Below are 12,789 nucleotides of genomic sequence, written 5' to 3' on the forward strand. Positions count from 1 at the left end.
CCCCCAACCACCACCAACGCCTTACTCCAGAACAGAGTTCCAGCAAACCTCGGCCAGACGATTGTGCGCTTTCTCAACATTCGATTTTGTAATCCTAATGCCCATCCCAATCCAGATGTTTACTTTGAACGATCAACTGCAGACTTCACGTCAGACGCCGTAGCCCGATCAACAGCCGCGAAGCTCAAGCTTGAATCGTACTATAAGGTCGCTGTCGACTCGGCGATCGAACGCAATGCTAGGTGCGGCACGCCTTGACCTGCAGGTCTTCTCTGGGCTGATGAATGGCTCGGTGAAGGCGGATCGAGGTGGAGACCAGGTTGACTCAGCTGCACACACAAGACGCGAAGGAACGAGAGATTCGGAAGTATAGCAAGACTGAATCCCAACATCTACGGCTTCGCAGAACTAAAATCAAGTTGTCTGATTTCCGAACGGTCAAGGTCATAGGAAAAGGCGCCTTTGGAGAGGTGAGCGGGCTCCCCTGTTTGACTACAAAGCTGACAAGTGAATCTACTTTTTAGGTGCGCTTAGTTCAGAAAGTCGATACAGGAAAGGTTTACGCGATGAAGAGTCTTCAGAAAGCGGAGATGTTGAAACGGGATCAAGTGCCGTCGCTTCATTTCTATTCCTGAAGTTATCTTGCTGATGTTGAATGTCCAGCTGGCCCACGTTCGAGCGGAACGCGACGTGCTCGCCGAATCAACATCACCTTGGGTTGTGCAACTATTTTACTCATTTCAAGATCCCTTGTACCTCTATCTTATCATGGAGTTTCTCCCTGGTGGCGATTTGATGACCATGTTGATGAAGTACGATGTGTTCTCGGAAGATGTTACCCGATTTTATATGGCAGAGTGTATTCTCGCCATTGAAGCTGTCCACAATCTCGGTTACATCCATAGGTTTGTCTTTTGAAAGCTCTTGTCGTCACAATCACTTACGCGCTACTTTCAAGGGACATTAAACCGGACAATGTTCTTATTGATAAGAATGGACATCTGAAGTTGTCTGATTTCGGTTTGTCGACCGGGTTACACAAGGTATCAGATGGAGAATACTATAAGCGATACCTGGAGCAAGAAAAGACGAGGGACACCGCACGGAATAGTGTCCAAGTCAACGCCATCAACCTCACAATGAGCAGGGAACAAATTGCGACCTGGAAAGCCAATCGTAGAAACCTCGTATGTGCATGACCTTTTGGTTGCAGATGAGTAACTCATCGCCTTGATAGGCGTTCTCAACTGTCGGGACACCAGACTACGTGCGCAAGCTACTATTATTCTATACGTGCACACCCACTAACCTTTTCCACCATAAGATTGCCCCTGAAGTGTTCATGATGAAAGGATACGGCAAAGAATGTGACTGGTGGTCTTTGGGTGCCATCTTCTTTGAATGTTTAGTCGGGTACGCTCCCTTCTGCTCTGACAATCCAGGCGACACCTACAAGAAGATCATTGATTGGCCCAACTATCTATACTTTCCTGAAGAGGTCTACATTTCCCGAGAGGGAGAGAACCTTATTCGCAGGTACGTTTTCATTGACCTTTCTCGAATGAATCTCCCCTCATTCGAACATATCTTAGCATGATGACTTGGGCGGATTCACGACTTACAGTCAACCAAATCAAAGCTCATCCCTTCTTCTATGGTGCTGACTGGAACTCCTTGCGCCATATCGAGCCCCCCTTCGTGCCACACTTGCAGTCGATCACCGATACGTCGTACTTCCCGACTGACGATCTCGGTAATCTACCAGATCAGTTGGAAAAGGTAGAAGGGATTGGAGCAGAGAAGGATCTGGCATTTTTTGGGTATGCGTATCTCGCTTTCAAAACTCCGTTTCAGTGTTAACCATTCGATAGTTTTACATTCAAACGTTTTACTGGAGGTCCTCAAGCATCTGGCTGAATCTTATTTTTTACTGTTTCTCAAGAGCAAGCTTCATGTCCTCGTTACGCATACTTGTTACACTAATGGCATTTTCTGGATTTTGGATCATTGTGACGGGGTTCGAAGACCTTGGTAGCTTTTGGAGGCAAGGCAATTTGCTTTTGAGTTCTCGCATTCGCAAAAATCAGGTCATTCGTGGCCATGGGCCCTCAAAATATTCTTGGGTGACATGGATTCTGTAACTGGAAACTGCACTAAGTAAGATTTATGTACCGTACAGAGCTGGCACGGAGGGTCGCAGGCGCGCTGGTCCTTTGGAAGCGTCACTTACGCCGTTTGAAAGCCTAAGGATCATCTGTTTACAATACTTAATGTATATTTTACTTGTCAAGCCATAAAGACTAAAATAAAAATAGAAACTCGAGCCAAAAGGGGAGTACAAGAGCTACCATCGACGTGGTGGGCTGTTCGAGGCAGGACCACCTCCTCTCCCTCGACGAGGCCACCCAGAATCGATAGGTCTCGGAGGGCTCTCCCACCCTTTTCCTCTGCCACGGCCTCCACCACGCCAACCACGGCTGCCTCCGCGGTCGTGTTGAGGACGGTCACCACGATCACCCCCTCCACGTTCGCGCTCATATACAACATCAGCACGTGGATCGCGTCCATAATCTGGACGATCATAAACAGAAGGTGGTGGCGGTTGCGGAGGACCTCGATAAGGTGGCATGTTTGGCTGCTGCATAGGTGGATAGTTGCTGGGGTAAGGAGCCGGTGGAGGAGGCCAAGTTGGTTGCTGATGTTGCGTCGTGGGTGGTGGTGGGGGGTAACGCTGTGGAACCTGTGGAGGTGGTAGTTGTGGTTGTGCGTGGGAGGGAGGCATCTGCAGCCTTGCATGTTGTACCGGTGGTGGAGGAGGGTTTTGTGGCGGCGGCCGAAACTGCTGTGGAACTTGAGCTGGTGGTGCTGTGGGTAGAAGAGGAGTGGCGCTGGCAAGTGCCTTTAGAACATTTTGGATTTGCTCTGGAGTGAGAGAAGCGACTTCGGCAGCAAGAGCAGCAGGCGCTATTGGTGGCAGGTTTGATAGAATGGGTGGAGGATGGGGGATTGGGGGTGTACTGGCAGTAGCAGGCGGAACAATTGCAGCGTTGAAGGATGGTATGCTCAGATGCGCTGGCAATGCAGGAACGGTGACAGGAGGAGGGGGAGGGGATGGCGGAGGAGGAGCAAGCTTGCCCTTGTTGAGAATCCAGATTCCTACCAGGTAATCCGCCTTTCGCACCGGAGGAAGTTTGAGGTTATCCAAAAGTTCGATGTAATCAGGCAGCGGCTGGGTGGCGGGCAATGGGATAATGTATAGTTCTCGTCCAGGATGATGCTCTTTTGGTCTACTACCCCAAGGAAAGATCAAACCATGGCGGCTGTAAGATAATAAAGTAGTCAGTAATTGACTGTTGAATGACGTATGGAGACAAATACCTCTTCGCTGTCAAAAAGTCACTCAATGCTTTGAAACCAGTTTCACTTGCATCCGAGCTAGGTGTGAATGCAACGCTGAACAACTCCTTTGCAGCGTTCATCCTCATTTGCAGTAGATATTTTGCAGAACCCTCGACGGGAACGCGACCATCTATTCTGAGGTTTGATGAAGGAAAGAGGGTCTTCCAAAGAGGAGAATTGGCGGCCAGGGGTTTGCCTCCTACCTGACGAGCAATGATAGCTGTTTCTTGAGGTATTGTTGAGTCGAGAGGCATTGAAATCTGAAAGAATGTCCGCGTTAGCAACCGATGGGAGAAGACAATCATTCAACATACCTGTCCTGTCCAAACATGGGGGAGAGCGTCAAAGGCCGCCTGGAGAACATCTGCGGCGTTTACGGGTTCAATCTTTTCAACTTCTCTGTCCTCCAAGAACATATCAAAGTCCTGATCTTTGGCTTCATCGTCCGCCTCGGATTCCAGCTCCATCGGAATGTCCTTCTGATCACCGTTTGTTATGGAAAGGGGAGGTGTTGTAGTAAGAGGTGGAGAGCGTGGCGTCGCCGTCTTCGACGCATCCTCGCTCTTCGGCGCATTCCAAAGCGCATTTAGGTCAAAAGACATCGCTCTTGACTTTTCAGCTCTGGCTGCGAACGGGGAGATGCCGGTAGGGAGAGGCAAGGATGGGGATGGAGGCTCCAACGCAACAGGTTCCGTGGACATCGGTTCGTCGACAACCATTGAAGGCAACGATGATGAAGATGAAGGAAGAAGAGACTCTTGTTCAGTTGGCTCATCGTCAATATTTATCAAATCCGCCAAGTTCAGCTCTGGCTCTGGAGCAGGCAGAGCAAGTTCCGACGCTGTGTGAATGAACAACGGGTTCACGGGTGGTCTCGAGATCGGCGACGCCATCTCACCGGCATTGGTAGAGACGGCATGCGGTGGTATGGGAGGAGGCGCACCCCAGGACTCGGACGGAGTCTGCGATACGGTAGGAGACTCAGGCGGAACGGAGACAGAGTCAGTACGCTGCCGCTGCACCTTCAAACGCGCCGTACGTTCTCGCTCCCTCCGTTCCTCCCCTTCCAGATCACGCTCTACCTGACGGTCAAGTTCACGCGTCGTTGTCGTCTGTCCGTTGATATCCTCGATATCCTGTAACCCTTTGTGAGTGATCTTTGCGCGAGGCGCTGTTGCTTTTTGCAGGATAGAATACGCCAAGGCTTCCTTTTCCGCAATCTTGATGGATTGCTTTGTTTCCTCGTCCGCTAGGTCAGTGGAGGACATCAGAGAAATCTCTTTGGGAGAAATATTGGCAGAAGTAATGCGTTGGTGAATAATGACACGGTCAGGTTTGCTAAGATTAAACTGCAGCATCCTGAAACGATCCCTGTTAGATAAGGAGATGAGTGAATCATTACACAAAAGCTCAGGAGAATCAGCATACTTGTAGTTTCCTCCAGCTTGAGAATTTCCATTCCTATCTGGTTCAGAGTAGATCTCAAAAACACATCGCTCAAGCCCTTCTGCAAACTGTTTCGACTCCTCAATCAAAGCATCTTTGTCTTCGTCGCTCAGTTCTTCTAACGGTTTCGGAATGATGACGCTCTTTTGCCCTTGGCCACCTTCTTCAATCTTAACGTGTACATGAGGATAGCGGAGGAAAATATCACGGAAAAGTTCCTCCAGCTTTCCAAGGCAATATTTCCTGATTGGATCATCAACTGCCTCCACCTCAGCTGCCTTCTTCCTCTTCGAAGCTGGGGTCACATCAGACGCATTAGTTGTCTTCCTCTTCCTCTGGACCTGGGGAGTAGGGCCAGGGGAAAGGGGCACATTGGAAATGCTATGGCGTTTAGTAGTTCCTTCATTGTCAGACGCGGCCACGTCCGAGTCCGAGTGCGAATCCTGATGTTTTCGACGCTTTAGAAGGGAGCAAATAAATTAGTCAAGGATTGTGGAGAGGAGACATCACGACATACCTTGTTCGCGTGCCCAAACCTTCCAGTTGTTTGCGAATCCTCGGCAACGTACTCGTCCTCGCTACCCTCCTCCTCCTCCGACTCTTCCGGCTCAAATTTAATATCTGGGCGTTGCATCCGCGCTCTGGCCGTCTTCCTCCTTTGCAACACCATCGCACCGTCGTAGACACATTCCTCGACCGCGTCTGGTCCCTCCCATTCAACTGTAAACCGAAAGAAAGCACCATTAGTATGTTGTTTCTGACAAACTCGTTGTCGAGGTGAAAGAAAGAGATAAACAAAAAAACCAGGCGCTTCCTTGTGTAACTTTCGCCAATTCTATATTGTTACTGAACTATCATTCAGGGTTGTCATTTTGACATGAGAGTGGACAACTCATAGAGCGCTCAGTCGTATTTGGGCAGAACGCATGTGGGCGCAGGACAGCCCCGGAACAACGACAACAAGCCCGAAGTACGCCAGTAATACGAAGGTTGACGACAGAGTTAGGCGAAAGTTACACAAAAGATGAATTTTTGCCCAACTACTGTCAAGAAAGGAATGTAATTAGACTCACATGTTGTACGGCGACCCGATGTTTCTGTGCAAGAAGGACATATGTAGATACCTAACAAAAATATGGATCAGTGATGCGCAATAGAAGAGAGGAGAGCCGAACATACCAATCTCCTCCGCCTCTGGCTCGGAGATATCTACGCACGTAAAATGATACCTAATGCCAATCAGTAAGTTCAAGCTCGTAGGGATGACAGTTAAACGCACCAAATTTTACACTCTGCACAAAGGATCATAGGCGATCCATCATCACCCATAGAACACATACAATGAACAGGTTTCAGCATAGTCGCCTTACTCCTGCCTTTCTTCGCCACACTCTGCACGGACTTTCCATTCACATTTTCCTTCTCTATTTGCTCCGCTGCCTTGGTGCCCTTGACCGACTTCCGGAATTGGCTGACGGGTTTCGATTGTTTCTGTGTTGACGTAGAGGATCCAGGCTTCGCTACGGACGCCGCTGCGGAGGCTGAAGCTGCTGCCCTTGTTCTTGCACGGGTACTCATAGCTAATCAGTGGAGAGATCAACAGCGAGCAGGCTTGATCTCGACGTTGTCGTGGAGCGCGGATAAAGTTATGAGATGACTACGATTATTTGCGCTTGCTTGAATTCCCATCACGTGATACTCAGGCATGGTTGTCACACGATCTACGGTTTGTTGAATGTCTACTTGATGTCTACCAAATGCTTACTAGCTTTGTAAACTGACTTCATTTCATTATTCTCAAGGGTTGTTTCGCAATGACATCATGTCTGACTGTATACTCCACCAATTTTACCGAAGTTCACACCGTCCCCGTTCTGTCAAAGTACGGGATAAGATGAACTATCTCCTGTGTTTGTGACTTCCCTTGGACTTCCCTGTCCTCATGTTTCTTATCATTGCTTCGTTGTTTCTCAATAGAATTGAGGTCTCACTAGATCTCACTCTTTGAGTCACCAACGGATCAGAGGACAAACGTGCAAGTCGTTTTCATACTGAATGTCATATACTTTCTACCATTCATAACGTCCTCAGGTCCTTTCCGGGTTCTACTCTTGTCAGTTCTCCCGATGTCCAGCTGGCGGGGCCATGCATTCCTTTTTTGGAATCCCTCCCTGAAAGACCTGTTATTGAAGAATTACTACACGAGTCTACCAATACGATTTAAGCAATCGTTCGTGAGGCTTCCTAATCCATCATCCTCGATGCGTACACCATGGCGAAAGACAAGACATCCACAAAACAAGTCGGGGTCTTTAAGAGACGTTCAAAGTGCCACCCCATTCCCGACGTCACTCAGCTCGGTGGCGTTAACTGTCGTTACAGGTCGTTACCTTCATCAAGAAACTATATCAAATCCGGACCAGGTGCTTCGGATCTGTGGGGTTATCTGATGCATGTTGCCGCGTCCTTGCGTCATGATTTCATGTTCAAGCTTGATATGAACGTGATGAGAGAGCGGAATACATACCTAGACTGTAGTATAAGGCTATACGGACGCGTTGTAGGCAAGTTGGGTTACCAGAGAATATGTATATGATTTGGATGACGAGTCGGGAAACAGTTGCCAGATGGGATCGCAGGGTTGAATGCCCTCTTCAAGGTCAGCTGTACTCCTTCCTTGGTACAGGCCAAGCAGCGCCAACTTCGTGGCGTTCTCAAATGGTACTAGCTCGTCGGGGCAGTCCATCAAGACAGGTCTCACCCCCGCTCTTGTACGACTTCTTTTCTGCCACATCTGTCATTGGGTTTGCCTCGCGGACGACCCTGCTTAGGCGTCTCTTTGACGCCTAACTGAAAGTCTCTCTTCGTTTGAGGAGATTAAACTTGACCCATCACCACCACTACTTGCCTCTTGTAAGAGAAAATCCGAGCTCTGGAAGCATATTTTATTAATAGAGCAAGCGAGGTATGTACGCATATTCAAGGTCTCTCCACGCGTTTCTTGACATGCCCATGCATGAACCATGATAAGCGATACCAGCTGATTGTTGCCTTTAGTTCGTTTCTGGCCTCCAAGCTCCCTTCGCTGGACCTCTCAATTCATAGCCCTGGATTACTGTTGCCCCTTCATGATCACGCATGGCAGCAGCTGTCTTGCAGAGTGCTAAAGTTCATATGCCCAACCCTTTCCAAAGGGTTACCTCTAATCCACCACCCGAACCCTCTTCATCTCGTTATCCACAACGCTCGTCCTCGCCAGACGTTTTTAGTTCCACCTCGACCACCTCCGAGGCACCTTCTAGGTCGTTCCATCGCCTTCGTTCAAGTTTAGAACAAGGCTTGCGAACCGCGACTCGGTCAAAGAAACTCCCTCCGCCACTGCCCGTTGATGTATCCGCGAATGTTTCTACCAAGGCGAACAAAGGCAAGGAGAAAGAGACAAACCCTAATGATATGCCAAAGATGTTGAACAAGGTGACGTTCCGCCGAGTTGGTCGGGATTCCCTTACGTCTTCATCTACGACTCCCGTGGTCGGTGCCGGCGAAAAAGTCAGGCAAGCAGGTTTGACGAGCTTTGTCACTCCATCTATGCGCCAGGCATCCAGGTCGTCACCTGCCTTACATTTGTCTTCCCAAGCATTGCCATCACCCAAGTCACAATCAGTGGTGCCTGCATCATCATCCTCTGGAGCCGAGGCACTTGCAACCCCAGCACGGCAACGCATACGGAGAACTACCTTGCAACCTCAGCCTCGAGAGATAGATAGCCCTTCGTCGTCGGCAATCGCGTCTCCTGGAGGATCCAGAGGGAATGCATCTCGGCATCGGTCTACGAAATCAAATCCGCCCCCAATACCAGCCTCGCCTTCAACCACCACGCTTCCTAGCCGTAAGCGAGATTCTCTGCCTGATATACCAACGGTGTCAAGAAAGAATATTCCGAGCCCCCCTAATACCCCCACACCATATTCTGCCTCTCGCACGTCGCTCGCATCCACTCCTTCCAGAACAAATACCACAAGTCCTGTGGCTGGTCGCGCTTCAACTCCTATTCGTGCGCGTTCTCCATCCAACCAGATATCTGCAGTCACTCCCTCAAAATACCCAGTTTCTATGTCTACCTCCCATCTCCCGTTGTCGTCAAGTCCACGAAATTCTCCACGGCGAGCGTCAATTGACTCAAAACGTAGAGCGTCAGGGGAGTCGGTTCGGAGGCCATCGATTGATAGGCCTCGTGATTCCTCCATTGACATCAGGGCGGAATCCCCATCTCCCATCCGGCGGCGACCCACATCACCTGCCCAAAGATCATATGCTCAAAATCGACATTACAATATTTCTTCGGGGTCACTGGTGCTTGCAAAATCAAATCCTGAGCATAGAGAACTCATCCGCACTGCCACATCTATGCTTTGTAAGGAGATTGTGAAGCCACCACTTCACATGAACAGGACTCAGTCGGGCATAAATGATTGGGAGGAGGTGGAAATCCGCACTCGGTCGCTTGCTCGACTTGAGAGAATCTGGACGAGTAACCTAGGTGGGGCAGGTTCCGGCGGTTCATCGAATAGCGGCTCAGCGTCCAACGGCTTAAGTGTTTCTGGGGAGGAGAGAGAAAGACGTCTGTTCTGCGAAGCGCTGAAAGATGGTTTTGTACTGTGCCAGTGAGTGCCCTTTCCCCTCGTTACGTCTACCGAAATCCATATTTTATCGTCTCAGGCTCATGAACAAATTGCGGTCAAGTTCCGTCGTACGCCCCGACCCAAAGGAGGATGGTTTTGCGCGAACATCCAACGTGACGAAGTTCCTGGCAGCCTGCGCTTCGCACGGGCTTCCCAGCGAAGATCTTTTTCAACGGGACGATCTCATCGAAGGGTCGAGCGAGTCACTGGCACGGGTTGCGAAAACAATCATCGCCCTCATTAAGTTTGTTGATTCGCCTGCCCCTTCACGTTCGAAGTATCTCGCTGGACAAGGCAAACCAGGCCCTTCGGGTCCTTACAGTCAGGGGACCATCTCCCGAGCTTCCGCTTCGACTCCGAACCTCATTACCGCTCCTCCTCCGACTTCTCCTACGCGAAAACGTTGGAGCCCTCCTACAGATCTCCCGACGGTGCGGTCCTACAGCCCAGAGGATGGGTCGATCAAAACACCCAAACCGAAGGTCGATTCACGCTCTGAAGCCAGTGTTGCTGATGGCAACGTGGTAGTAATGGAGAAGCCAGTGCCTGTTCCCAGAATACTGCAGCCACCGCCCAGATCCCCATTAAGGAAGCGCTCATCGAAGCAGCTTGACGCTGGCGGCCTCTTCTCGTGGGCTAGGGCAGCTGCGTCGCCGCCACGCTCTTCGGTAGCAGACTCTACTCGTGCGTCAGTGGGGGATGCGTCAATCCAAGGGTCAATCACAGACGAACCCAATGTTAGGCAATCAGTGGCTTCAACCGCTATCACAGAGTCTACTTTATCTACTGCGCTTTCAAGCGTCATGGACTTCGGACAAAGTAGCAGTGGTGGCAATAAATATAGCACAATCCGGACTGTCACAACTGATCTTACCTCAGAAGCTCCGTCCATAACACGCACCGAGGGAAGCGCCATTGCGGATGATTTAGCTTGGAAACACACGATGGAGAATGTTGGGAAATTCAGAGACAGGAAGTCGAGCGAGGTTCGCGCTGTTGATCTTTCGAGGGTGGCAGAAGAGACAGATGAGAGCGTATCCTCCAAGGGGCATGATAGAAATCGAAGAGATAAGGGAGAGAAGAGAGTTACGGAGCAGAGGAAACCAATTGAAAAGCCTGCTGTCCATCTTCGAAAGGGGAAGTGGCCTGATGACTTCATTGATGCCTTCCAGTCGCACAACCTTCGTCAGCCTATCTCACCTTCCTTGGCTGATGAAGATCTTCCGTCTAAGTCCACACCGATCTCCATACCCCCACCTAGGAAACTTGCCATTGTGGGAGCCAACCGACGTACTGAGGGTCTGGAAACGCTTCCTCAGCTTCCAAGGAGGCCAACACATCGCCCTCGGCACAGCATTGATACACCAATCCTTACGCCAAAGGAATCGTTACTACGCCAGGATGTCGATAGCGCTAGCTCTTCTTCTGGAAGGATCATGCTTCGACGTCACAGTACCAAGCTAGGTGTCACTCACCGTATTGGAACAAACACTCAGAGCAGCAGTGCTGAAGACCGGAGTTCCCCCGATGCTGCCCCTCTTGTACCATTCCCACGAACTGTGTCAGGCGAACGTGATAAACGTGCACACTCACCAGCTCTGTCCCCTTCAAGTGGTGAGACGGCGGGAATTCATGAACGACCCCGCTTTGTACGTGGACGCTTCCAGAGCGACGTCGAGGGTTCAAGCGCGCGCAGAAGCCCCCGCCCGAGTTCATATGATGAACTTGCCGTGCAACCTGTCCGATCTAGATTTGAGAGTATGATTAACCTTGGTGTAGCCTCAGGCACAGCCAGTGCGAGTGATCTGCTGTCTCGAGAATCTTTGGATGGACGTCCGATCCGCATGACCCTGGTTGTAAGGGAAGATGGGAAGTTGCCCACGCACTTTGTCAGTGGCATGCTTTTTTGTGATCGTTTCCCCTAGCTGACTGGTTCCACAGCAATTAGGTAACTGTATTGGTCGTGGTCAATTTGGCACTGTGTACCGTGCTCTTAATCTGAACACTGGACAAATGGTAGCCGTCAAGCGCATACGACTAGAAGGCCTGAAGGAGGAGGAAGTGATGACGTTGATGAGAGAGGTTGACCTGGTTAAGAGCTTGTCACATCCAAGCATTGTGAAATATGAAGGTATGGCCCGTGACGACGACACCCTCAATATAGTTCTGGAGTACGTCCACCAAATCAAAAATAAACTTCCTCTCTCACACTGATACTGAATGCTTGTTTAGATACGCCGAGAATGGCTCGCTTGGGCAAATCTTGAAGGCATTCGGTAAATTGAATGAGCGCCTTGTAGGAGGTTACGTCGTAAAAATCTTAGAAGGCCTGCATTATCTTCATACTAGTGATGTTGTCCACTGCGACCTCAAGGCTGCGAACATATTGACGACCAAGAATGGCAATGTTAAGCTTTCCGACTTCGGCGTTTCTCTCAATCTTCGGGCGATGGAGCGAGAAATCAAGGATGTCGCGGGGACTCCTAATTGGATGGCACCGGAAGTTATTGAACTTAAAGGCGCCTCCACAAAGTCCGATATCTGGTCGCTAGGCTGTACCGTCATTGAATTATTGACAGGCCGTCCTCCCTACGCTGAAATTTCGAACAGCATGTCCGGTAAGCTTGTTTTCTCCATGTAGTGATGAGGTTATCTGACACTTTCATTTAGTGATGTTCCGAATTGTGGAGGATGATATGCCTCCTGTTCCGGAGGGGTGCTCACCACTGCTTCAAGACTTCTTGACCAAATGCTTCCGGAAAGACCCCACTCAACGACCCAGCGCCGAAATGCTTTGCGAGCATCCATGGTTGAAGAATAATTGGGGGGCACTCAAGGTATTTGGGTCCTAAATCAAGGTGTACCGTATTCATGACAGAGCGATGTTCCTAGGAGTTGCGTCCGCAAGACAGCATACCATTTCTACGGCGAGTTAGCACTGATTTGCAAAAATCTGACGAACTTGCGCGGTATCTATCTCAAATTGAGATGCCAGACTCCTCACCATTGGAAGGTTTCGCCCGTAGTGATGTCGGCAAAATCTCGCCAATCGGACGTCGAACATCCAACGCATCAGTTAGGCCTCTTCCAGACAGCGACATATCATCACGGGACCATTCTTTTGTCAAAACGACATTCAGTAAACGTAGGTGCCTCATACAATATAATTGTCTTGCATAACTAATTATTGTTATTACACAGCTATGATCTGTCGTGTATGTCAACTAGCCATTAAGAAAAGCGCTGTAATATGCGCGCAATG

The 12,789-nt window shown here is 49.8% G+C and overlaps 4 protein-coding genes across 4 annotated transcripts; 2 read left to right on the forward strand and 2 right to left on the reverse strand.

Annotated features, from left to right (window-relative positions):
* Nucleotides 1–111: 111 nt before the first annotated feature.
* LACBIDRAFT_229738 (uncharacterized protein) lies at nt 112–1,860 on the forward strand (the record flags this gene model as incomplete). Its single annotated transcript, XM_001874503.1, has 8 exons — nt 112–242; nt 299–470; nt 525–608; nt 664–905; nt 959–1,187; nt 1,238–1,267; nt 1,325–1,536; nt 1,593–1,860. Coding segments are annotated over 8 exons (1,368 nt in total), but the record flags the coding sequence as incomplete, so codon positions are not given.
* Nucleotides 1,861–2,344: 484 nt separating this feature from the next.
* Nucleotides 2,345–5,515, reverse strand: LACBIDRAFT_305279 (uncharacterized protein; the record flags this gene model as incomplete). The annotated part of the gene is made up of 5 exons (XM_001875088.1): nt 2,345–3,320; nt 3,379–3,659; nt 3,714–4,770; nt 4,828–5,303; nt 5,363–5,515. 5 exons carry the CDS (start codon nt 5,513–5,515, stop codon nt 2,345–2,347), a joined length of 2,943 nt encoding a protein of 980 aa, XP_001875123.1.
* A 332-nt stretch (nt 5,516–5,847) lies between these two features.
* On the reverse strand, nt 5,848–6,423 carry LACBIDRAFT_305280 (uncharacterized protein; the record flags this gene model as incomplete). The annotated part of the gene is made up of 3 exons (XM_001875089.1): nt 5,848–5,969; nt 6,025–6,074; nt 6,125–6,423. 3 exons carry the CDS (start codon nt 6,421–6,423, stop codon nt 5,848–5,850), a joined length of 471 nt encoding a protein of 156 aa, XP_001875124.1.
* Nucleotides 6,424–11,474: 5,051 nt separating this feature from the next.
* Nucleotides 11,475–12,379, forward strand: LACBIDRAFT_244017 (uncharacterized protein; the record flags this gene model as incomplete). Its single annotated transcript, XM_001874504.1, has 3 exons — nt 11,475–11,698; nt 11,760–12,145; nt 12,198–12,379. Coding segments are annotated over 3 exons (792 nt in total), but the record flags the coding sequence as incomplete, so codon positions are not given.
* Nucleotides 12,380–12,789: the final 410 nt, after the last annotated feature.

Source organism: Laccaria bicolor, genomic scaffold, assembly GCF_000143565.1.
Source record: "Laccaria bicolor S238N-H82 LACBIscaffold_2 genomic scaffold, whole genome shotgun sequence".
Classification (NCBI taxonomy): Eukaryota; Fungi; Basidiomycota; class Agaricomycetes; order Agaricales; family Hydnangiaceae; genus Laccaria; species Laccaria bicolor.